Source organism: Lygodium microphyllum, chromosome 8 (assembly GCF_053477565.2).
Source record: "Lygodium microphyllum isolate KBCC chromosome 8, Lygodium_microphyllum_v1.1.10, whole genome shotgun sequence".
In the NCBI taxonomy this organism is placed as follows: domain Eukaryota; kingdom Viridiplantae; phylum Streptophyta; class Polypodiopsida; order Schizaeales; family Lygodiaceae; genus Lygodium; species Lygodium microphyllum.
This window is the reverse complement of record NC_141142.1, coordinates 55,454,521-55,478,140: the sequence shown is the minus strand read 5'-3', so window position 1 is coordinate 55,478,140 and position 23,620 is coordinate 55,454,521. Positions and strand designations below refer to the sequence as shown.

General features: G+C 41.0%; 1 protein-coding gene and 1 non-coding gene across 2 annotated transcripts; both read left to right on the top strand.

Annotated features, from left to right (window-relative positions):
• Nucleotides 1-1,453: 1,453 nt before the first annotated feature.
• LOC148032305 (putative pentatricopeptide repeat-containing protein At1g68930) lies at nt 1,454-2,029 on the top strand. Its single transcript, XM_087683903.1, has one exon. The coding sequence runs from the start codon at nt 1,454-1,456 to the stop codon at nt 2,027-2,029; it is 576 nt and encodes a 191-aa protein (XP_087540029.1).
• A 737-nt stretch (nt 2,030-2,766) lies between these two features.
• LOC148032304 (small nucleolar RNA U36a) lies at nt 2,767-2,856 on the top strand. Its single transcript, XR_015691791.1, has one exon. It is a non-coding gene; the product is annotated as a small nucleolar RNA U36a (small nucleolar RNA).
• Nucleotides 2,857-23,620: the final 20,764 nt, after the last annotated feature.

The following is a 23,620-nucleotide window of genomic DNA, read 5'->3' as shown; positions in this document are numbered from 1 at the left end:
GCGATAAAGAGACCCAGTTACGGGTGATGAGAGAGTTTCATGAGAGTCCTTGGGTTGGTCATAGAGGAGTGTGGGCTACTTATGAGAAAATCAAGGAGAAATATTGATGGAAAGGCATGTACAGAGATGTTTCTCGCTTTGTAGAGACTGTCAGATGTATTCCGTAGTGCATCATCGAGATGAGCTTCATCCGACCTATCCGCTATGCATTCATTATAAGTGGGTAGTTGACTTGGTTACTATGCCTATGGGTCTATGGCATATGAGATATATTGTTTTGGCTAGAGAGAATATTACCAATCATGTTGAGGGCAGACCTTTGAGAACGAAGACCACTAGTGCAGTGTGTAAGTTCTTATTGGAAGAAATTTTCTGTAGGTATAGCTGTGTGGGTAAGATCACTGGAGATTGCGGTGAATTGGATGCAGATGAAGCTAGGGAGTTTTTCTCTCAACTAGGAATCAAGTTAGCTCTAACCACAGCATATAATCCAGAGGGAAATGGAAAGAGTGAAAGAGGGCATCCGCCATAGTGAAAGCATTAGCCAAAGCATGCAGAGGACGGATTGGAGAATGGACGAGACTTCTATCATTTGCTTTGTGGGCTGGTCGTATGACTCACAGTGTTACCACAGGATATATGCTCACAGAGTTGATGTATGGTCAGAAACCGGTTATGCCGACTGAGACTTGTGCTTTGACTTGGTCAGTTTTACCTTGGCAGGAGGATTTGATGAGAGAGGAGCTCTTAGTTCTTAGGATCTGGCAGTTGGAGAGAAGACCAGAGGATATTTAGCTAGCTATTGACAGGTTGAAGGTTGCTAGACTAAGAAATAAGGACAGGTTTGATAGCAAGTATCACTTGTGGCCTAGAGCAATAGAAGAGGGAGACTGGATATTAGTCTTTGACAGCATCCTTGAAAATTAGCATACTGCACTTCGAAAGATGGTGAAAAGATGGTTTGGGCCGTACATAGTTAGACATGTCTTTGATAATGCAACATATGAGCTGAAGAATTGGATAGGACAGTGCTTAGAGTGCCCATTGCAGGAAAAATAATCAAGATTTTCAAGAAAAGAGATGATGAGGATTATGCATTGGAAGAATTTGCAAGAGAAGAGCAATAAGAAGAAATTCCAATAGAAGAGACAGATGCTATGATAGATAATCTTGTTGATATACCGGAAATAGTTAATGAAGAGATTGATCTGTTCGAGGATCTTGATGACAATGATCATGGATAGTTCGCCAATTTGGAGTATGCGCAGGATCAGAGGGGGTGGATGTCGTAGTGCTGCACATCCGAGGTGTGGAATCCACCAAAAAGTTGTGTGTGTGATATTTGTTACTTTGTACATACTTAGTCATTGTGTTTGCATTTTTGTTTTGTGTGGGTAGTACAGTGGAGATGGGTTTGGTGCAAGAGGAACTTATCTGTAATGCTCTGGTTGACATGTATGCTAAATGTGGCCTACTTGAAAAAGCACAAGAAGTCTTTGACAAGCTTCCAGTCCGAAATGTGGTGTCATGGAGCACACTTATGGAAGAATATGCTTTACTTGGAAAGGCTGAATATGTTCTCAACTTGTTTGACAAAATGACAGGAGAAGGTATTAAGCTAGACCTTGTAACCTTCACTACTGTACTTAATGCTTGTAGTCACACAGGCCTGCTTGATAAGGCCCAGTTGTATTTCAAGATCATGAGAAAAGCCTATGGTCTTATCCCAGATTTAGAACATTATACTTGCATGATTAATCTTTTTGCCCGAGCAGGGCACTTCAACAAAGCACTAACAATCATTGAGAAGATGCCATTTTCTGCTGATCTGACAGTGTGGCTTACAATTTTGGGTGCCTGTCAAAAATGGGGAAATTTGAAGCTTGGAAGATTGGCATTTCAACATGCAATACAGCTGGATGAAAAGGATGCTACAGCTTATATCTATATGAGCAATATTTATGCAGCTACTGGCAGGCAAGATGATGCAGATAAGATTGAAGCTATAAGAATGGAAAAGCAAGAATAGATAAAGCCACAAGACAATTTGTGAACTGGCACAGGAAGCATTGATACTGATCTACTAGAATTGTTGGCACACACTCAGACAATAATGGACATGCCCAACAGCACCGATATCAATACCAAAGCATTCAAGATCAATAACCTTTGTATAATGAGGAGGGCAGCATTAACATTGAGAGCACCTAGACAATGGTGTAACTATCAATTGTCTGTGAAGAGCAGGAATTGTTTGGAACAACAACAACTATGGTCCAAGGCCCTTTTAAGTGTGTGGTAGTGGATTTCAAGTAGGCTTTTTCTGCAATTCTACAGTTGCTATAGCCTGTCAAATGCATAGCTGGTTTACAGCCCTTGCATTTGATCCAATGAGACTATGGCAACCTTCAAACTATTTTTTTTACTCTAGAACCTGCTCGAGCTTTGCATGTGGAATAAACAGAGGAGCGTGCTAACTCTAATCAGTGGTGGCAGGCCAAACAAACAAAGATTAAAGTGGAAAAAGTAGAAGGCAAACTGAGGGACAGACAGAAAAAGAGATCCATGCAAATCCAATGGGCAAATACCAATCATTAAGGGGCCGCTTTTCTGAGGGAGCGCAGTGTATGGGGAGGGGAAGAAAAAGCAGGGAGCTCGACCTAGTATGAGGGGGAGCTATGTTAAGGGGGAGAAGCTTTTTGAATTACGGTGGGGGAGAGGCTTTTTGAATTACTATGGGAGAAGCTTTTTGGGGGTATTATGGTGTGGCAAAGAGGACTCATTTTTATCCACGCTTCTGAAGCTCTCTAAGGAAGCAGAAGAATGCTTATCAGTTGAATTTCTTCGTCTGAGCCAAGGTCATCCTCGTGACGGCATTTGACTGCTCGTATTTTACCAATCTATGTACATTTGTCTGCAAAGTTCCTGTATCAGCACGAGGAATGCTGAACGTATGGATTCTGAAATACCTGTATGACTGTGCGCCAAATTCTACACAGAGAGGTGATTGCTGGACTTATTATGGCAGTTCATCTTAAGCCAATTTCTATACGGCCCTTCATCGGGACTTAAGCCAAATTCTCCACAGCATGGCAATGCCTCGGTGCTACACACGGATGAAGGGAGCGATTCGAAGGGGAAAAAAAAAACGACAAATTATGATGTGGGGATTACTAAACAGCCATAATGGATTCTACTTCCTGATTGATGGAGCACGTTGGCAAGCCCTGATGGAGAGATGGTGCCCCTTTCTCCAACCCTCAAACAATCACATGATTAGTTGCCAAAGGCTCAAGCTGCTGATGCTAGAGGACTTCATTAAATCCTTGATGAAGAGTTGAAGGGCCCAAAATTCTTCGATGAAGTACCGCATAATCTACAAGAAAGCAAACGATTTATGCAGCAGTTATCCTGCCAACGATTGATACAATGATGCTGATTGGCGCATTACTTCTAGTATTGATTAAACACTCTTTCCACAGTAATCCTCCACTTCTTGCAACCAAGTTCTGCTTCCCTAAGGCTTAAACAATTGGTTCAAACCTTTGGAATTGTGCGAAATTGACAATTATCTACATGCTTACCACTCATTACTTCCAAAACCCCTAAGAAACCATTGATGGATCTGGTCTGATTTGCCATTAAATCACTCTTCTGTACCTAAGTACAAAGATGTCTTCTCAATCCTATTCCAACCTCTTAGATCTTACTTCAGATTACTTTGTTCATTTGGGAGAGACATGCTGCTTATTGTTCCAATGGATATGTTAAATCAGTGGTTTTAAAAAAAAAAGTTCCAAGAGAAGCTTCACATGGATTCAGACTACATGAAAATTTTGTTGACATGAGTTTTTGTCAAAACGTTTACTGGAGATGCTTCCAATCAGGTGTAACTGACTGTATGTCTCATATTCTCTGAAATTGATCTTTCAAATTGAATCTGATATTGCTAGATTGATCTTCTATCTTGAAATTTGTCAAGGTCTTCTGTAGACGCGACTTAGCTTTCGAGAACCCTTCGACAGCGTGACACATTGCAACCTTGGAGGATGTACCTTATAAACCATGTGATATACATGTGCATTCAAAAGAAAGGGTATTTATATTATGTTGACTTACATTTTTCCAAAGATAAAAGGGGTTTATAAATGTACTTCATGGAAATTTACATTAGGTGTCTTTTTATTAGAAAATTTTTAGAGGTGGGGTATATTTTGTGGTTTTGCAATCTATATGAGCTTAAGGTAGTGGGTTAATAACTTTTTTATGTCTTTTGCTAGTAGGTACACCTAGGTGAATCTTGTTGGCTATGGCAGAAGGAAGGAGAGAACACAACCTTTTTATTATGTACTTAGGATGAGCAGGAAGCACCTACTCACTTTATTTGATATCACTAAAGGCCCCCACCCAACCTTCTTTTATGCACCAAAACCAAAATCTAGAGAAGAAAAAGTGAGAAGAGTTTGGCAAAAGGGTGAACAAGATGTAAACAAAAGCAACTTGGAACTTAGCAAGTCTAAAAGTGAGCCACTTAACTCAAATTAACTGCGGACAATTTTTTAGGGAGACAAAGCCTTGTTAGCAAACCATTCTAATAACATATGCCCTAATGGGAAATGCTAGCAAAGCATAATATTATGAAGAGATAGATGAAGATCTAGTCGCATATGTGTTGGAGCATTAGTCTTATGTTTTTGAGAGCTCTTATCACCCCTTTAGTTCTAAAAAGAAAGGGCTCTCTCAAGATTTTTATTTAAAACAAAAGAGAAAGTAAAGGTAAAAACATGAACTTAAGTTGCAAAAAATCAACTATTAACTCAAAATGTCTAAACATGAGCCACTAAACTCAAGTTAAGTAGAGATAAATTTTTTCAAAAAGAACATCTTATAATTGTATCATTTCAATAGCATATGTTCAAACAATAAATACTAACAAATGTAATGCTCGTCCAATGAACATTGATAAGCACTTGCAATGGTTATCTCAAAACCTATAAAAATCCCATTAGCTAGAACCTAGAAATTTGTGACTTTCTCTTGTACTCACTTTGGATTTTGAAAATCTTTTAACAAATGGACCTTGGTGCCAATATACCCTAGATTTTTCTTTTGATGGATATGTACTTTCTTTTTTGTTAGAGAAAGGATATGTTTCAAAGAAAGCATAAACATGATGCTATCATTTTGCAATTGTGAATGTGACAATATGTGCATGGTAGTGCTACCTAGGATGAGAGGCAAGTGCATCTTGGATTTGATACTATGACCAAATTTGATTTCTTGAGCTTTGATTTAGGAGGTTGAATAGGATTCAAGTAAATTAGATGTTGATTTGAGATGACTACCATTGGTATATTGAAGCAACTTAGGTAGTTTTGGAATCTTGTTCACTTTTGCACTTCAAATGACACCTTAGATCTGAGGGCAAGGTGCGAACCTTGAAGTCTAATAATAATGTTAAAGATTTCGAGTGAACTCAAAGATGATGAAACAAGGTATAAAAACATGGGATCTTTTAGAATAACTTAATAACATGTGTACGTATACATGTATGTAAAATCTTATCCTTTAATTGAAGCTAAAAATTACTACCAAAAGATTTAGGTCAATTATTATTGATGCATGTCAAAAAAGTGCGAGAGACTAGTTTTGAGATCAAGCAATGTGCATGATCATTTAATGCAAACTACCTTGCCTAGTTCAAATTGCTATGATTTGCAGTAGACGCATGATTTGCCCTAAAATAGTAACATTTTTGTTCTTTTTTTTCTCATATAGAGATAGATGTGCTCTTTGATGAGGCTTTTTTGTGAACTTAGTGTTGGAGAGAGTTTAGAGGCTTTGAGGGAAAACAAGGTTGAGTGAGAAGCAAGATAATGATCTATAATAGCAGTCACTTGATCCCAAAATGCTTGAAGGAGAATTTGGGGCTCTCATTGGGTCACACTTGCAGATGATAGATATTGCACATGTGGAGCTTCAACTACTTGATATCAAGTCTCACAAGGAACTTTAAACACTATAGTAGATAGTAAAAAGGCCTATGTCTAGTAAATACATAAAATTTCCTAGTTAGCTAGTAGGAATTTATATATTTGTACTAGGTTTTTAACTTTACTACATAAAAATGAAGCTATAAGTAGTAAAAATACTCATATGTAGTAAATGTGCAAACATTTCTAGTTAACCATGTAAGGTGTTTTGGACCTCAATGAGGCTTCTAATCATATATATAAAGCCATAACTAGTAAAACAATAACAAAGCAAACTAATATCCTATAAGTCATTGAGAATATTCATGTTTACATAATCAAGCTAAGTAACACTTATTATAATCATGTTATGCTAGTGTGTTTTTTACCGTGACTTGTGTTAGTGAGTCTAGAATAGTTATTAATGTAACTCACAACTCAATCTTCTCTTGCATGTTGTTCATCTAGAGCATATTTTTTCATGTATAGGCACTAATAAAATAATTTTTCATTTTAACAATTACTTGCACCAAATATAGTTTTGTTATACAAAGAGCAAGATGTATAGAACTTTTAATGTGATGTTTTAAGTGTGCCACATAGCCACCCTAGCTAGAATGCAACATTAAGGACCATTAGTAGCTTTTATGGCAAGAAGCTGAGTGTCGTATCTCTCTCTCTCTCTCTCTCTCTCTCTCTCTCTCTCTCTCTCTCTCTCTCTCTCTCTCTCTCTCTCTCTCTCTCTCTCTCTCCTTGATGATTCCTCTTGACTCTATAGTTTTTTAATGTCTACATCAAATGACTTGTAAATATCTTTCAACATTCTACTTCTTTTTAAATCAATGTCTTTTTATGGCACCATTTTGTACACATGTCTAATTGTGGGCATCTTGATAAATTTAAATGTAGAAGGGAAACTTTTGAGCCTACATGTTATCACATTTATAGGCTGCCCAAATCAATGTTTACATCTTTGGGTGTTTAGAAATTTGTTATTAACCCTACTGCAAAGAAATTTAAAAAGACACAGGGCAAAGCAAAAAAAGGCAGGCTGATTGAAGAAATAGGAGGAAAAAGGTCAAAAGCACAAGGGAACCTTAAAAGTTTAGGGCAAGTGCAAAAGAGGAAAGGCACATTTTAAATGCAAAAGTGCACTCTAAATTTTTGTAAGAAAACGCTAGGCTCCCTCCTGTGTAATTTGTAAATGTAGATGGGCATGGGTGAAGGCACAATGTAAATAAGAAGGGAATAGGAAAAGAGGACCTAAGCTAAAATGGCCAGTCATATAAAAAGGGGATGGACACGAGATTAGGGTTTGTATAAAAGGAAAAAAGTGAATGAAGAAGCTCATTCTTTTGTGTGGCAAAAACTAGCTCACTAGGCAAGCTAAAATGGCCAGTCATATAAAAAGGGGATGGACACGAGATTAGGGTTTGTATAAAAGGAAAAAAGTTAATGAATAAGCTCAATCTTTTGTGTGGCAAAAACTAGCTCGCTGCTACTACTGCTGCTACTGCTGCTATTGCTACTACTGCTGCTACTGCTGCTACTGCTGCTACTGCTACTACTGCTACTACTGCTACTTCTTATTCTTATTCTTATTCTTCTTCTATATGAGAGGGGGAGTGTGAGGGAGCTACTACTACTACTTATTCTTCTTCTTATTCTTCTTCTATATGAGAGGGGGAGTGTGAGGGAACTACTACTACTACTACTACCACTACCACTACCACTACCACTACCACTACCACTACCACTACCACTACCACTACCACTACCACTACCACTACCACTACCACTACCACTACCACTACCACTACCACTACCACTACTACTACTACTACTACTACTACTACGACTACTACTACTACTACTACTACTACAAGCAAGCTAAAATGGCCAGTATATAAAAAGGGGATGGACACGAGATTAGGGTTTGTATAAAAGGAAAAAAGTTAATGAATAAGCTCAATCTTTTGTGTGGCAAAAACTAGCTCACTAGGCAAAAACTAGCTCACTACTACTACTACTGCTACTGCTACTGCTACTGCTACTGCTACTACTTATTCTTATTCTTATTCTTCTTCTTCTTCTATATGAGAGGGGGAGTGTGAGGGAGCTACTACTACTACTACTACTTATTCTTATTCTTATTCTTTTTCTATATGAGAGGGGGAGTGTGAGGGAGTGAGTATGTGAGGGTGAGGGACCGTGGTGGAAAAGCTCTCCATCTTCTTCTCTCTTCTCCTCTCTTCTCTTGTCTCGTGTGTGCAAAAATGGAGCATGGAGCTTGGAGATTGAGGATCAAGCTTGCTTGAGCTTGCACCTTTGATGGTAGAGCTACCTAAGAGCTTGAGGGGGGAGGAGGCAACTCAATTAGGCATGAAGGTAAGCTCACTATACTCATAGGTGTGAGAGCACATACAACTATGTGAGAGGTAGCCATTGCGCTTGGCTTGAAATGATTAAAACAATAAGCAGTCTATAGGTCCCTTGGAAATTGAGTGTGCGCTCCCATATTTTGGTTTTGTTTGAGACCAAGGGATTGAAACTTTGAGTGCTTGCATGCTCCGAATTGAGCATTGAAGTAGAGTTTGCCCCCAACCAATGCTTGAGATATGTAGGAAGCGAGGGAATTGGAGAGGTATTTGATCTCCTTTGCAAGTAGTTTTTTGGTTTTTTGGATTTAGATAAGTAGATTATATTAGTGTAAGTGGTATCTTGTGATTTGGATGCATCTAGGTAAGGAAAAAACAAGAAAAATAGAGAAATAAACTATAGGATTTTTGTTATATAATTGCAGGCCCAAAACAAGCAAAAAAAGAGGGAAAAGACAGCTTCAAGGGATTAAGAGGGCAAAGAGAGAGAAGGGGGAGTTAAAAGAATAAGCAAAGAGGGGTTTAAGAAACCAAGAGGGTAGGGGGAGAGCTAATTTATCATTTATGAGTTGAGAGAGAGAGAGAGAGAGAGAGAGAGAGAGAGAGAGAGAGAGAGAGAGAGAGAGAGAGAGAGAGAGAGAGAGAGAGAGAGAGAGAGAGAGAGAGAGATTGGAAACCATTTCATCCTTGGAAATTTTCACCATTGCTCCTCCAAGCCCCCCAAGTAAGCTTTGAGTGTGCCTTTGTGTTGAATGATTACTCCCATGATTATAGTTGAGAGATTGATCAAGGCGCATGTGAGATTTAGTGTGATTTTGATTGTTTTGGAACTTTTGGTGCCACACTCAGACGGGGTCACAGTCGTTTGAGTCCTACTACTACTCAGACAATTTGAGTCCTCAATCCACTTGAATGAATCATATCCGTTCGTTGAGTCATAGGCTCCGACTCAGACAAGATCTTAGCCTTCGACAACTAAAATTTGGACTCCAAAAATAGTCCACTTAGATACACAAACATTCGGCCTCGGATGGTCGAGCACCCGTTTACTTGGACCGGTCAGTCTCATATCGTCCAAATTAGATAATTGGATACTATCACTTACACAAACTGTGTAGAATCTAGATTCTAGCAAATTGGACCCACCCCAGGGCAAGTAGAGTCTAAGCCCAAGCTAGATGACACCTCCATACCCCTCCAAACATGTAGAATGCTCATAGGGCCCCCATACTCATGAATCGTGACCTAACGGTTCAAAAAACAGCTGCAGCCCCATCACTAACCCTTAGCCGCTAATAGAGACCCTGACCAACTGATCAAACATGCTACCCCTTAGATACATGTCTAGAATGTCATAGAGACTAGAACAAGCCCGCTAGAGTGGCTATCACCTGCACGAAAGGATTAGGAAAAGTGTGTGCTACATTGTATTGTTTTCATTAAATTTACACACTACATCAATTAAACATTTGATGTGCACTAGAAAAGATGAAAGATTGATTTATCAAAATGCACATTGAGGAGCACTCCACTAGCATCTGAGTGCACGCAACATTGAGAATTGCTTTGAATAACAAGGAATTAAGACAAGATAAGATAAGCTGTATGAACCCACTAGTAGGAGGAGCACCCCAAACTTTGAATAGTGGCCAAGGATACCAATCAACGAATAGTGAGTGAATTGAATCATCGAGCCACTTAGGGAGTAACAACAATGACAGGTTCGATTAAGGATGTAGCTCTACCCAACTTAAACAATCTGATTGATGCCCTAGTTGCTTAAGAAACTAGCAACATGTCAGAAGCCAGCACCAACCTTGGAAATGATGGGTTGGACTTGGGAGAATTCCCAATTGACATCCAATAAATGATAACCTGATATGACCTGTAAACCAAAATGGAGCATCACGGTAGACCAGTTGAGGAAATCATAGTCAATCTCGAGGAAGAGTGGAAGTTGGCAAGGAAAGCATTGCAAGGTAGCACAACTACATATAAGCAAGAGCAATGAGCTCAAAAGCTGAGTCAAGACATAGAAATGTGTGAAGTCTCTTAGCACTCACCAACCAAAATAGGACAAGAACAAATGTTGAAAGGGAGATAACACTAGAGGCCAATTAAGCAAGCTTCTCATGAAGCAACTCTTAGACAATACTACTGTGCAGAGTAGAGTAGAGAAACCTTGGAAACTTAATCACTAGTAGACTAGGAATCACCCCAAATTCAAAGAGCCTAACCAAGATACTCGTAGCCATATAATAAACCTTACTACATAGGGAATAGACTGCCACATTTTGAAAGGGGATCTCCACTAGCTCTCCTAGCATTGAATGATCCAAAGACAATTGTCCCTAGAATGGATATCAACCCCATAGGGATACCTAGACCACTTGGACCCATCGTGATCCATCCACCATTGAGCGATGCTCGAATACATTATATAGAGGAATCGGATAAGAAAAAAGCATATGTAAACCCTTATGTCTCGTACAACAAAGAGGGTAATCCCATCTTGATGGATTTTAGACTAGTGCCAGTGATGGCATTGGACAGGGGAAGAGGTAGAGGTCTAGGGGGACAGAACCAAGAACCCAGGACTTGTGGTCACATTGCATCTCAATGCTCCAAAAGAGAGAAATCCAATTGAGACAAGGCTAACTTGAGATGCCTTGAGTGTGGGATCACACACTTGTATGCCAAGTGCCCTAGGCAAAACCTTGCACTAGTTTGACTATCATGCCATTCGTACCATTGGGGTTGTTCAGAGTTAAGACACTTGATGGTGAAGCCACACCAATTCCACTGAATGTCATGACCTGAGCATATGCAAAGCAAGCCTATATTTCATTATCCAAACCTAGCAACCTCGACATAGCTTCAATAGGGGATAAAAGCCATAGAAGAAGGAGAGAAAGGGTCGATATGAAGACTACACTTAAAACAGATAGTGTCACAATGTTATCAAAGGGGAAGTAAGTCATGGATGTAAAAACAAAGACATCAGCTCTTAAGACAACAGAAAAGAGAAGTGCCAAGATTGGAAAACATCCCAATCTGAGGTACTAATTAGAATTGGTTGATAAGGTCAAGGAATGGATGAGAGAAGCCCAATAATTCCTAAAAGATGCAGAACCCATTATCAAAGATGAGGTTGATGAGCTCTCTACCATGAGCACACCAGTATTTCCTACTCAATTAAAATCAAAAGATGCATCCACACCCCACACAACACCACATAGATAGAGCCCAAATGCCACACAAGTAGCCAGACTACCCAAGATCATTGGCAAAAGAGTATAGAGCCTAACAAAAAGCAGGCGGTTGGCAACTTGCTCATGATGTTAATATCGATTCTTATGACTCTGCCTTTGGGAGATCTGCTCAAGTAGAATCCAACCTTATGGCAAGTGCTAAAGTAGTGGGTAGAAAGACCAAATAAGCTTGGAGTGATCAACTTGCTTGACCACAACATAGCCAAGCAAATACCTAGCTTGAACTAGACTTAGTGCCTAAGTCCTTACACATGAATGCTTTCTAGGAAGGCACGAAAATGCATGCAGTCCTACCTGTCATAGCATTAGGGGACTCCATAAGAAAGGGGATTGTAGACACATGAGCAAGAGTCAATGCACTCAGCCATACAATCTTGCAGGCTTGGAGTAATCCACATGACTGCTAGGTTTAATGTCACGTTGGCCAATGGTATGAAAGTTAGATCATTTGGGATACTAAAAGATTGACACTTGAAGATATCAAGATTCTAGTTCTTAGTGAACTTCGTCTCATATTCTTGGGCAATAGATTAGAGGCTGTAAGAGTCAAGATGGATACTTGGAAGACCATGCTAGTCGACCTAGATGCCATTTTCACTATCTTGAAAGGAGACTCACATGTTATGAATTCTTACGGGCCACTAACAAAGTATATTCCTTGCCTTGAGGAGAAGTGGGATTGGATGCATGTGCTAGCCACCATTGACTTGCCTTTCTCAGATGACGAAGAGGATTATAAGCAGGTTGCAAGGATGGCCAGTGAGTCCCATAAAGCCACAACATCTTAGCTAATGAAGGGTAAGACCCCACCATCAATGCTGCTTTGCATGATGGCTAGGAGCTCTAGCAATCGAGCAACACTAGTGCAACCCCACCACATGAGCTTCTAATGTTGAACTCACCTATAAATGTAAGAATAGAGACCAACAGTGAGGTTGAGGAAGAGGATGAGGTAGCAACCGCACCTGCATACCTACATATATCAGTCACTGTTCACAGAAGACATATGCCTTTGATACACTCATTGATGAGGGAGTTGACTCTGATATCCTTATGCATGATCATTGGAACCTCAATTGTAGCCTACTAATGCCAAACTCAACCCATTTGGGGATAATCCTACTCATTACAAGGAAAGTGCAAAATAGTGGTCTCCTTTGATGAAAGCCTACCTATGATCTTCTATGCATTATCTAATGCCTCGGGTAAGTTACTCATGAATATATGTGTGCATCATGTGGGTTCAAAATAAGGTATTTTTAAAATACCATTTTTATACATCTTTTACATACAAAAGGATGCAATATAAAGGGATTATTTACAGATTGAATAGAAAAGGGTTATGTTTTATTCAGGAAAAATTCACAGATAAGGATATTTATGAATAGGCCTTGAACGCACATGATGTAGAGGATATACATATAGTAACTTCCCTAAGTCTAACACTAATGCTACTGTTAAGGAATTCTTGCTAGGCCACAAGCACACTGCAATGTTGATCATGACTTACAGTGCATTCATCTTGCCATTGGCAATGTTTTGATAGTGATGGCTTTCAACAAGGGCAACATAGCTCCATCAAAGCCTACAATGTGAGGTCTAAGGAGGGGGGTCGTGACTTATCCCACTTTTCCAAGACAAACCGATCACAACCTAAAGGAGATAGATCTAAGGCCACTGTGTAGTAGCACAAATGGGTTCCCAAATGACAACCGCAGAAGCTGCCAAGAAACCAAACCGCACAAACCCTTATGCACAAAACCTCATGCCTTGGGCCTAGGAGACAAATTTGGCTCTACAGAAGCAGAAAAATGGTCAAGTCGTGATGGATGCCCAAAGACCTATTGTGTGCTCAACAAGGCTACTACAAAGGCAACAAGTGGATTTGTTTTTCCAAGTCTATGAGTGGCACACATATCCCTCAATCTAGGCCCCCCAACCCACCTTCAAAAAATGGTGAGCTAGCCAGGAATGAGACATTGATTGACCCAAAAAGCACCAGATCCATAGAACCTCAATGAGTCTATCGACCAAAACCACAACTAGCTTCCTGTAGACCATCTCAACTTGACACTCCCAGTGTCTCAATTGCTTTACAAGCAGAAAGTAGTACATCACTTGAGCCCCGAGACCAACCCATCACACAAGTAGCCGCTAAACACCCTACTAACCAATCCACAAAGTAGGAATCTGTTCCTAAGTTATCTAGTTGAGCCAAACCCCAAACTCTCACAAGCCTCAAACCCTCCTATGAGGGTAGATCTATCCTTGCTTTGGCCTTGGACCTAGCCATATATACAATGGGATGACTTAGTCACCTGCATTAGACAACTAAATGCCACCGTCACATCGCTAGCTACAAGCTATGAACGACTAGAATTAGGCCTCATAGATAGGCCATTGGTAGCAAATCTATGCTCCTTGCCATGCACCTAGGAAGAATCCGAATTCATATTTGTCAAGATTCCCATGGTAGCCAACAAGGAATTCATTGCCAAATGAGATCTCTCAAAAACAAGCTATAGCAAGAACAAAGTCTATATAACAAGCTAGGAGCTAGACCAGCCAAAAACGCTAGCTGGCTCTAACTCTTCTTTTTTGTGTAAATGGTATGGTCTCTGTCTCCAATGGGAACAAGAGGACTGCCAAATTATGACTAATGATGAGTAGAGAGACGGGCAATCAAAACCTTTAAGTACAATCCAACCTATGTGGCTCCTATCTCATTTAGAGTGTTGGCCATTGGTTGCAATCAACCATTAGAGGAATACGTCATAGCCCACTCCTATTTCCATAAAATCTTGATAGAGGAAGAACTACACATCGCTAGCAAGATGAAATCCGGTGACTTCCTAACTGATGTCCTGACCTACATTACACGCATAGGCATTAAACCTCATGACATGGACCGCCACACCTACTTGAAGTATAAGCCAAACTTCTATGATTGGCTCATGATGATTGGCTCACTCTCGGGGGGGAGGAGGGAGTGTGGTGCTTAAGAAAAAATTTCATGAAAATGCTTAAGAAAATTTTTCATGAAATTCTTGTTTGGACTATGTGGATTGCTTAAAGAAAAAAAAATATTTTGTACTTGACCATTTCACCTTTCCATAGCATATATTCATGATTCCCTTATCTTTTTGCAAAAAGTTGTTTCAAGTGAACTAATAGTGAGTTGTTGCATCATGAGAGGAACCAGAAGATGGCATGGCACAACTAAGGCAATAAGCTTCCATTCATAGAAGAAGAGCGAGCCAAATACGGCCTAACAATGGAAAAAAGGGCCTTTAATCAGCTTAAGTTAAGAAGCATCCAGAACTTGAAAAACATGGCAATGAAAGAGCAAGAGGTAAAACAGATTATCGACTAGTGTAATCTTAGCAAATATATGGAGACGGCCAAGCCATTTACTACAACAAGTGCATGGAGTTCTTGTTGAGATATCGAGCTCCACTCGTGATATGCCAGGGTGACCGTTGTGCATTTATGTCACTGACTTGTCAGTTGCAGATGCGGTTGGTACACCACCCATGAATAATAGCTACATGATAGCTATCCTTATCTACTCTAGTTCATGGCTCAATTAGTATGCCACCTTAGTTAGTTGAGTTTGGTTTGAGACCAATATATAGGGTTCTTCTATTTCCTTGTACTAGAGTTCTTTTGGCTTACACAACTAAGAAGAGGAAAACTGTTTTCAACCTCCACCTGTGTGTGTATTCCCCCATTGTGCAAGCAAGAAAGCTACAAGTGAGACTCCTTCCTTCTCTCCCACAATCTTGACATGGTATCAGAGCCTTGTTCGTGGTAAGGAGCTCAAGAAAGCAAGCCAAGCTCGCGGTGTTCTGGTAAGAGGAGCAGTGTTGCTTTCATTTTCTATTTTGGGAGCAGATCTCTGCGGGTAGCACAGCCGGAAATTGCAAGAGTGCATTGTCTCAGGTTGAGACGCCCTTCGTGGTGAAGCAAGAGGGCAGTATATGCTGCGGGTAAGGGCTTTAGCCCTTGGCGACCCTGTTTTTTTTATTTGAGGCCATTTTGGGGCCTGTTTTGGAGGCAAAAGTTTTCTGCACGCACTCAGGAAAAGGCCCAGTTTTATGCTGTGCAGCCACTGTTCTACAGGTCAGTGAAAAGTTACTGTAGAAATTGCATCGTATGCCTGTGCACAGAGACATTGGGAGTTACATAATCATCCTTGTTGCCTGTTGATGCAAAATTGTCACTAGGAAGTGACTGTGTGGTTAAATACCACTTTCGTTAGTTTTGCAGATTTGCCCTTGTGAGGCTGAAGCTGTGTTCTCTGCAGTGACAGAATTTTTTGTAGTATTTTGTAATGGCATCTGATTCTCTTTCACAGATTGTAACTGAAAAGCTTGACAATAACAACTTCCAAGCATGGAAATTTAGAATGACGAATTTCCTTATGGGAAAAGGATATTGGGAATTTGTTGCAGGAAATGAAGAAGAACCAGTTCTTCCTGATGTTTCCAATCAACAGCAAATGCAAGCATTCAAAGCATGGCATGAGAGAGTCAGGAAAGTTATGTACTGGCTGTCTATCAGTATTTCAGACTCTATGATTGTGCATATTCAGGATGCAAGTATGCCAAAGGAGGCATGGGATACCTTGTCAAAAATGTATAGCACAAATATTCAAGCCAGGAAAATGCAGCTCAAGCAAGAGTTGCATAATGTGCAAAGAGAAAGTATGAGCATCAATGACTACCACATGAAGGTGAAGAAGATTGCAGATGCACTTGCTTCCATTGGGCCACCAAGTGGAAGATGATGATTTAGTTTCTGTGACCTTGAATGGTCTAGGAAAGGATTATGCACAGTTCCGAACATCCATTTCCGTCCGTGAAAGATTTCCTGATTTTGAGGAGTTGATTGCTCTTCTAATTTCTGAGGAGCAGAGAAATGGTGGTGCATCTTCTTCAGGAGGAACTTCAAAAGAAGTTGTCTTCTACTCAAATGCTGGAAGAGGTAGAGGCAGAGGTAGAGGAGGCCGATTTGGAGGCTGTGGTAGAAATCAGAATATGCAGCAAACTCAAGAAAACCAGTCCTATGGAGGAGGACGTGGTAACTCTAGAGGTAGGGGGAGCCAAAGAGGTCGTGGTGGATGGCAAAGAGGCCAAAATGCAAACAGTAATGTTGAATGCTACTACTGTGGTAAAATGGGTCATATGGCTAAAGACTGCTATAAAAAGCAAAATGACATCATGAATGGAAAATTGCAACAAGGGAATTATGCATCTTCTAGTAGACAGGGTGATGACAGAAATGAGCATCTGTTTATGGTGCAGCACATGAATAATTCTGTGACAAGTGTAGAAGAAAGCAACGATGTATGGTATGTTGACTCAGGTGCATCAAACCACATGACAGGTCATGCAGAATGGATGGAGGATGCAAGGAAAATGGAAAAACCAGGATTTGTGGAGACTGGTGATGATACTGCACATCCTATTGTGCAGATTGGAAAAATTCCTTTGTCTATGCAGGATGGGAAAAAGAAATACCTGTCCGATGTATTTCATGTCCCGAATATCACCAAGAATCTGGTTTCTGTTGGTCAAATGGTTGAGCAGGGCTTGCAGGTCAGATTTAATCCTCATGGATGCTTTATTGAGGATATGAAAAATTTAAGGTCGCTTGATAGCAAAAGGAAAGAAGAAGGGCAGAATGTTTACATTGGATGCAGACATGCCTGAATTGAGTGCAGCAATGTTTGCACATGGGACCGGTGTAGTTGCAGATATTGATATCTGGCATAAACTCATTGGTCATGTTAATGTACAACGACTTAAATCAATGCAAGCCCAAAATATTATTGCAGGATTGTCTAAATTCAAGGTTGCAGAAATGCATAAGGTATGTGAAGCGTGTCAGTTTGGAAAGCAGGCAAGGAAACCATTTCCTAGACATGTTCAAGAGAGTAAGAAGCCATTGGAATTAATCCACTCTGATGTGTGGACTACTAAAGCTGCATCTCTTGGAGGCTGTCATTATTTTGTCACTTTTATTGATGACTATAGCAGAAAAGTTTGGGTGTATTTTATGAAAAAGAAAAGTGAAGTTTTTGGGCATTTCAAAACTCTTAAAGCTATGGTTGAAAAAGAAACAGGCCTGCAGATAAAATGCCTAAGGTCAGATGGAGGGGGAGAGTACCTCTCAAATGAGTTTGCAAGGTTCTTGTAGGAGCATGGCATAAAGCAGTAATATTCATGCAGTCATACCCCACAACAAAATGGAATTGCAAAAAGAAAAAATAGGCATATTGGAGAGGTATCTCGTGCCATGCTCAACGAAAAAGACTTGCCAGATTTTTATTGGACTGAGGCAGTTGCTACAGCAGTCTACATAATGAACAGGACTCCCACTGCAGCAATACATGGCATGACTCCAGAGGAGAGGTATACTGGTAGGAAACCAGATATTTCTCATTTGAAAATTTTTGGCTGCATTGCCTATGTTCATGTGCCAGATGAGTTGAGATCCAAGTTGGATCCAAGAGCTGAGAAGTGCATCTTTATTGGTTATTCTCTGCAGCAAAAAGGGTATAGATGCTATAACCTTTCTACTCGTAAGTTCACAGTGAGCAGAGATGTTGTTTTTGATGAGATGAGTAGCTGGTATAAACCAGTAAATGTGATTGATAATGTAGATGCACAAAATGGTAATGTTGCACATAATTCTCATTAGCAGTCACAAGATATTAGTGGACCTGGAGCGTCCTCTAGCAGTGGTTCACATTCTTCGCCATGGACAGGCAGATTGAGATCAAGAGAATCTTCTCAAAACAATGCAGATAGTGGTATGCAGGTATCATGAAAAGGAAAAGAGAAGGTTGATCAGCCCATATTTGATGTGAATGCAGGTCACTCTTATGTGGATGGTGAATCCAGTGGCTCAGAACAGAGCATTGATGATGAGTTGGGTATTCCCTCTATTGTTACACCTGGAGTAAGGAAGACCAGGGATGTTTTGAGAGCACCTGGGAGTGAACCTACTTTGCGCAGGTCTACTAGAGCTAGGTATCCTGTGGATAGGTTGAAATATGATGGATTTACAGCCATTCACTATGCATATATGGTCAAAGTGATACAGGAACCAGAACCTACTTCTTTTGAGCAAGCCATGGGAAAAGAAAAATGGGAGAAAGCCATGGATGAAGAAATGGATGCCTTGGAAGCAAATGCTACATGGGAATTGGTACCTTTGCCTAAAGGTAAGAATGCAATTGGCTGTAAGTGGGTTTATAAGGTGAAGCACAATGCAGATGGTTCTGTGAACAGATACAAGGCAAGATTAGTAGTCAAGGGGTATGCACAAACATATGGCATTGACTATGAAGAAACATTCAGTCCGGTTGCAAGGATGGCAACCGTAAGAGCAGTCATTGCTATGGCTGCATCAAAGGGATGGTCTTTACATTAGATGGATGTAAAGAATGCCTTCTTGCATGGTGATTTGCAAGAAGAGGTCTATATGGAGCAGCCACCAGGTTATGTGCATGCTGTTCATCCTGAGTTTGTTTGCAGGTTGAAGAAAGCCTTGTATGGCTTAAAGCAAGCACCTAGAGCATGGTCTGACAAGATAGGACAGTATCTTGTTACTATTGGCTTTCAGATTTCCAAGGCAAATTTCTCACTTTATGTGAGAAAAACAGAGAAATGTATTATGCTACTTGTCATTTATGTTGATGATTTGATTATGACAGGTGACAGTGATGAAGATATCCTTCATGTGAAAATGCTATTGAAGCAGAAGTTTAAGATGAAGGATTTGGGAGAGCTGCGTTATTTCTTGGGCATTGAGGTGATTAGATCACCAAGTGGGAAACAGCTCTTGCAGAGGCAGTATGGATTGGACATGCTGTCCAAATATGGGATGACAGGCTGTAAGCCTATTTCAGTTCCTTTGGAGCAGAATGTGAAGCTGAGCACAGATGCAGGTGAGCTTCTGGAAGACCCTACTATGTACATACGCATAGTAGGAAGCTTGATTTATATGACTATTACCAGGCCAGATTTGAGCTATGATGTTGGATTGGTAAGTCAGTTTATGCATGCTCCAAGGAAACCGCATTTGGATGCGGCTAGATGCATACTCAGGTATGTGAAGTCCACATTGCAGTATGGACTATTTTATGAGATTGGGGTTCAGATACAGTTGCATGGATACACTGATGCTGATTGGGCTAGTAGCATTTCTGATAGACGATCTACCAGTGGATATGTGTTCTCTTTTGGGAGTGCTGCAGTCACTTGGAGCAGCAAGAAACAGTCTACAATTGCCTTGTCCAGCACAGAGGCTGAGTACAGGGGTGCAACAATGGCTGCATGTGAGGTAGCTTGGTTGCATAAGCTACTTTATGATATGCATCAGCCCCACAGATGGGCCAATTGTCATTTATTGTGACAACATGAGTAGTATACACTTGGCAAATAACCCAGTCTATGAGGCTAGAACAAAGCACATTGAGGTGCATTATCACTATGTGCAGGAGAGGGTTTTACTAGGTCTTATTGATCTAGTTTATGTCAGCACAGAGGATCAGGTAGCTGACATATTTACCAAGGCATTGGGCACAGAGAAGCTGGGCAAGTTCAGAGACCTGCTCGGTGTGCAGGAATTGGGATTGAGCTCAAGGGGGAGTGTTGAGATATCGAGCTCCACTCATGATATGCCAGGGTGACCGTTGTGCATTTATGTCACCGACTTGTTAGTTGCAGATGCGGTTGGTACACCACCCATGAATAATAGCTACATGATAGCTATCCTTATCTACTCTAGTTCGTGGATCAATTAGTATGCCACCTTAGTTAGTTGAGTTTGGTTTGAGACCCATATATAGGGTTCTTCTATTTCTTTGTACTAGAGTTCTTTTGGCTTACACAACTAAGAAGAGGAAAACTATTTTCAGCCTCCACCTGTGTGTGTATTCCCCCATTGTGCAAGCAAGAAAGCTACAAGTGAGACTCCTTCCTTCTCTCCCACAATCTTGACAGTTCTTGCAAAGTTTTGATGCTAAGAGAAACAATGGCACCATGATAGTAGTAAGGCAAGGAGGAGAGACTCGCAAAGGAGACTCGCAAAGTAGAAGTGGAGTTGAGCCCCAAGATGGTGGAAAGAGATCTAGGACTAGTCAATAAGCCCAAGAGACAGCCCAAGAGAGATGTTTACAACATGCTAGGGATGAACAAGGCCCAAGTATGCACAAATGATGGAATTAGCTTAGCTAACATCCTCGACCCCGACATCAGGATACATGCAAAGACAATACATGCTCTATACTCTAGTCAAAGGTACAATGACTTGATTAGCAAGATTGGAGAGGCTCTCGATGAAATAAATTGGAATGGCTATGTGCACAAGACTATTGAATCTTCAACAAAAGTACTAGCCACAAGGGCTAGAGTAGCACATGGGGAGTCTCCGTGGCTTCTACAACAGAGATGACAAGAAGAAATCCAATAGCCAAAGCCTCCAACATAGGGTTTGGAGTTGTGCTCAATGCTATCATCCAAGAGGCCATTGGAGACTTGGAAGGACAAGAAGTGGTGGAAGAAACCCCAAAGTGCTCACTAGCCCATCGATCACCTGTGCAGTCATCCATAAAGATGAGCATCCTAGCTGAAAACTTGGGGGGTGAAGAGGCCTCACGAAAGTCCAAAAGGAAGAAGCACAGCAAGCCACCAAAAAGAAGGAAGTTCTACTCTACGTCCAGTAGCAGCAAGAGGCTTTGAGTGAGAGAACTATTAGTGGGGAAGGAAAGGAGGGCTTAGTCCCAACGAGCCAAGGAGAAAAAAGAAAAATCCAGTTGAACATCCCACGGAAGAAGAAGAAAACCATAGCAGAAGGAGACAAGGAATTAGAAGCTGCACATAAGGAATTAGAAGAGCTAGAATATGAATAGAAAAAGAAGCAGGAAGAAGAAGAGGAGCGAGTAAAAAAGGTGAAAGAGGAGTTCAGAAGGGCGGAAGAGGAACAAAAAAGGAAGCAAATAGAGGATGAGGAAATGCTAAAAGTAGAAGATGATGAGCAAATGGCCCTAGCCTTGCGGTTGTCAATAGAGCAAGCCTCCCACCCCAAAGAGTTCACAAGAAGAAGCCTAGGTGATGAACTAGGATCTAATGGCCGTTTCAGTAGAGAAAAGAGCTCAAGGGCCCATTGTGTTAGGCAAAGGAAAGGCCCCTATGTGCCCCCCACCACCAACCTTGATTAACATGCCTGCCACCACCACCTAGGAGACCTAAGAAGTGGGAGTGGACCAAAACAACGTGGTGGCATGGGTGCAGTACTACTTGCTAAACTCACTGCAGCAACTTGGCCCAGTGCCAAGTGGTGGAGCCCCAATGATAGAGACAAAGAAACCTGTTGCTATAGATGTAGAATTTAGAAAAGACCTAAAGAACTCCAAGGTTCAAGCATCGAGCCATATAAGTAGCAACCAACTATGATGAATATGTGCAGGAGCTCCTAGGCTAACTCAAAAAGATGAAGGAAGACAGGAAGGCCTCTATGGTGGAGTTAGAGATTGAGAAGGATACGTTCACTACCTACCAACTGGAGAAAATGAGGCAAATAACCATCTATCAGAGGTAGGTGAATGATCTAAAGAAGGAATTAGAAGCAAGGAAGAAAGTAGGGGTGGAGAAGGAAGAAGAGAGTGCAAAGGAAATCCAAGTGGAGAAGGTAGAGGGAGAAATGTGGCTAGAAATGGACTTCCCAAGCCTCATAGAAGGGAAAAAGGACATGGAAGAGAACTTTGAACAACTAAAGAACCTTAGAGAAGAGCTAAAAAGGGTAAAGACACAATTCCATGCAGAATTCCATAAGGAGAGATGGCAAAAGGAATGACTAGTGAAGGAACTTTGAGGGGTTAGGACACAGAAATATGAGGAGTCAACTAAAAAGCTATTGATGATAGAAGACAGACTCCTTAGGACCCTTCAAGAGTAGGAATGACTGAAAGAAAAGCTCAATCATCACAAAAAAGACAAGGATAAGATGTTGGCAATCTAGAAAGAACAAGAAGAAGTGATGGCAATGCTATCATAAAAGTAGAGCCAAAGTTAAAAGGAAAGATGGAGGAGAAGGCCAAGGCCTGGGAAGAGAGGAATCTTGGAAGGGTCAGAGACATGGCCGAACACCTTGCCCTACTAGAGAGTGGGAGAATCATGAAAAAAGAAAGGGCTCAAGCTGTGGAAGCAGGGCTAAAAGGCCAATGACATGCCTTTCTAAACACAATGCTTCATGTAACTCAGGTTGGAGGTGAGGACTCCATGGAAGGGCTAAAGAGGAAGCTCAAGATCTCAAGGAGAGCCATAGACAGTGGTGTATCTAAGGGTAACTCTGTAATTTGATCAGTGTTTCCAGTGCTACTTTGGGGTATTGAGGGTGGCTCTAGTGGCATAGATGGTGTGTTGTCTTCCCCTTGTGCAACCAATAGGGTGCCAAGCTCTTTGGACTTAGATGATTTTGGGGTATCAAGCTACTGCGTTGGTCAATAGATTGGTTGGGATTTTTTGAACGCAACCAACACAAGTTATGTAGGATTTATAGCTTGGGTTTCTTGGGTGTTCACTGCCTTAGAGAGAGTGGGGCTTCTTGGAGATGGGGTGGCAAGCGATGGTCGTGGTTGGGCTATGCTTCTAGGATTTCCCTTAGACTTGGGCCCCCACATCTAGATGTTGCCTTCCTAGTATCCTTGGGCTCGTAAAAAATCTTTGGGGATCCATTGCAGCTTGATTGTGCACCTACGTCGATAGCATCCAGGCTCTCTTTGAGGTCTTGAATGGTGACTCTTGGTCTTACGTGGTCGTGGTTGCTTGCTACAAGGAGGTGGTCCTTGGTGCTTTGGTACCCATTTAAGCATGGGCTCTATGGCTTTGGAAATGGCCTTAGTTGGCCATGGTTTTATAGTTTGGGTGGGTTGTAATGACTTACAACCCCCCTCCTTAGGCTTGGTCCTAGGTAGCTCTATCAGTGG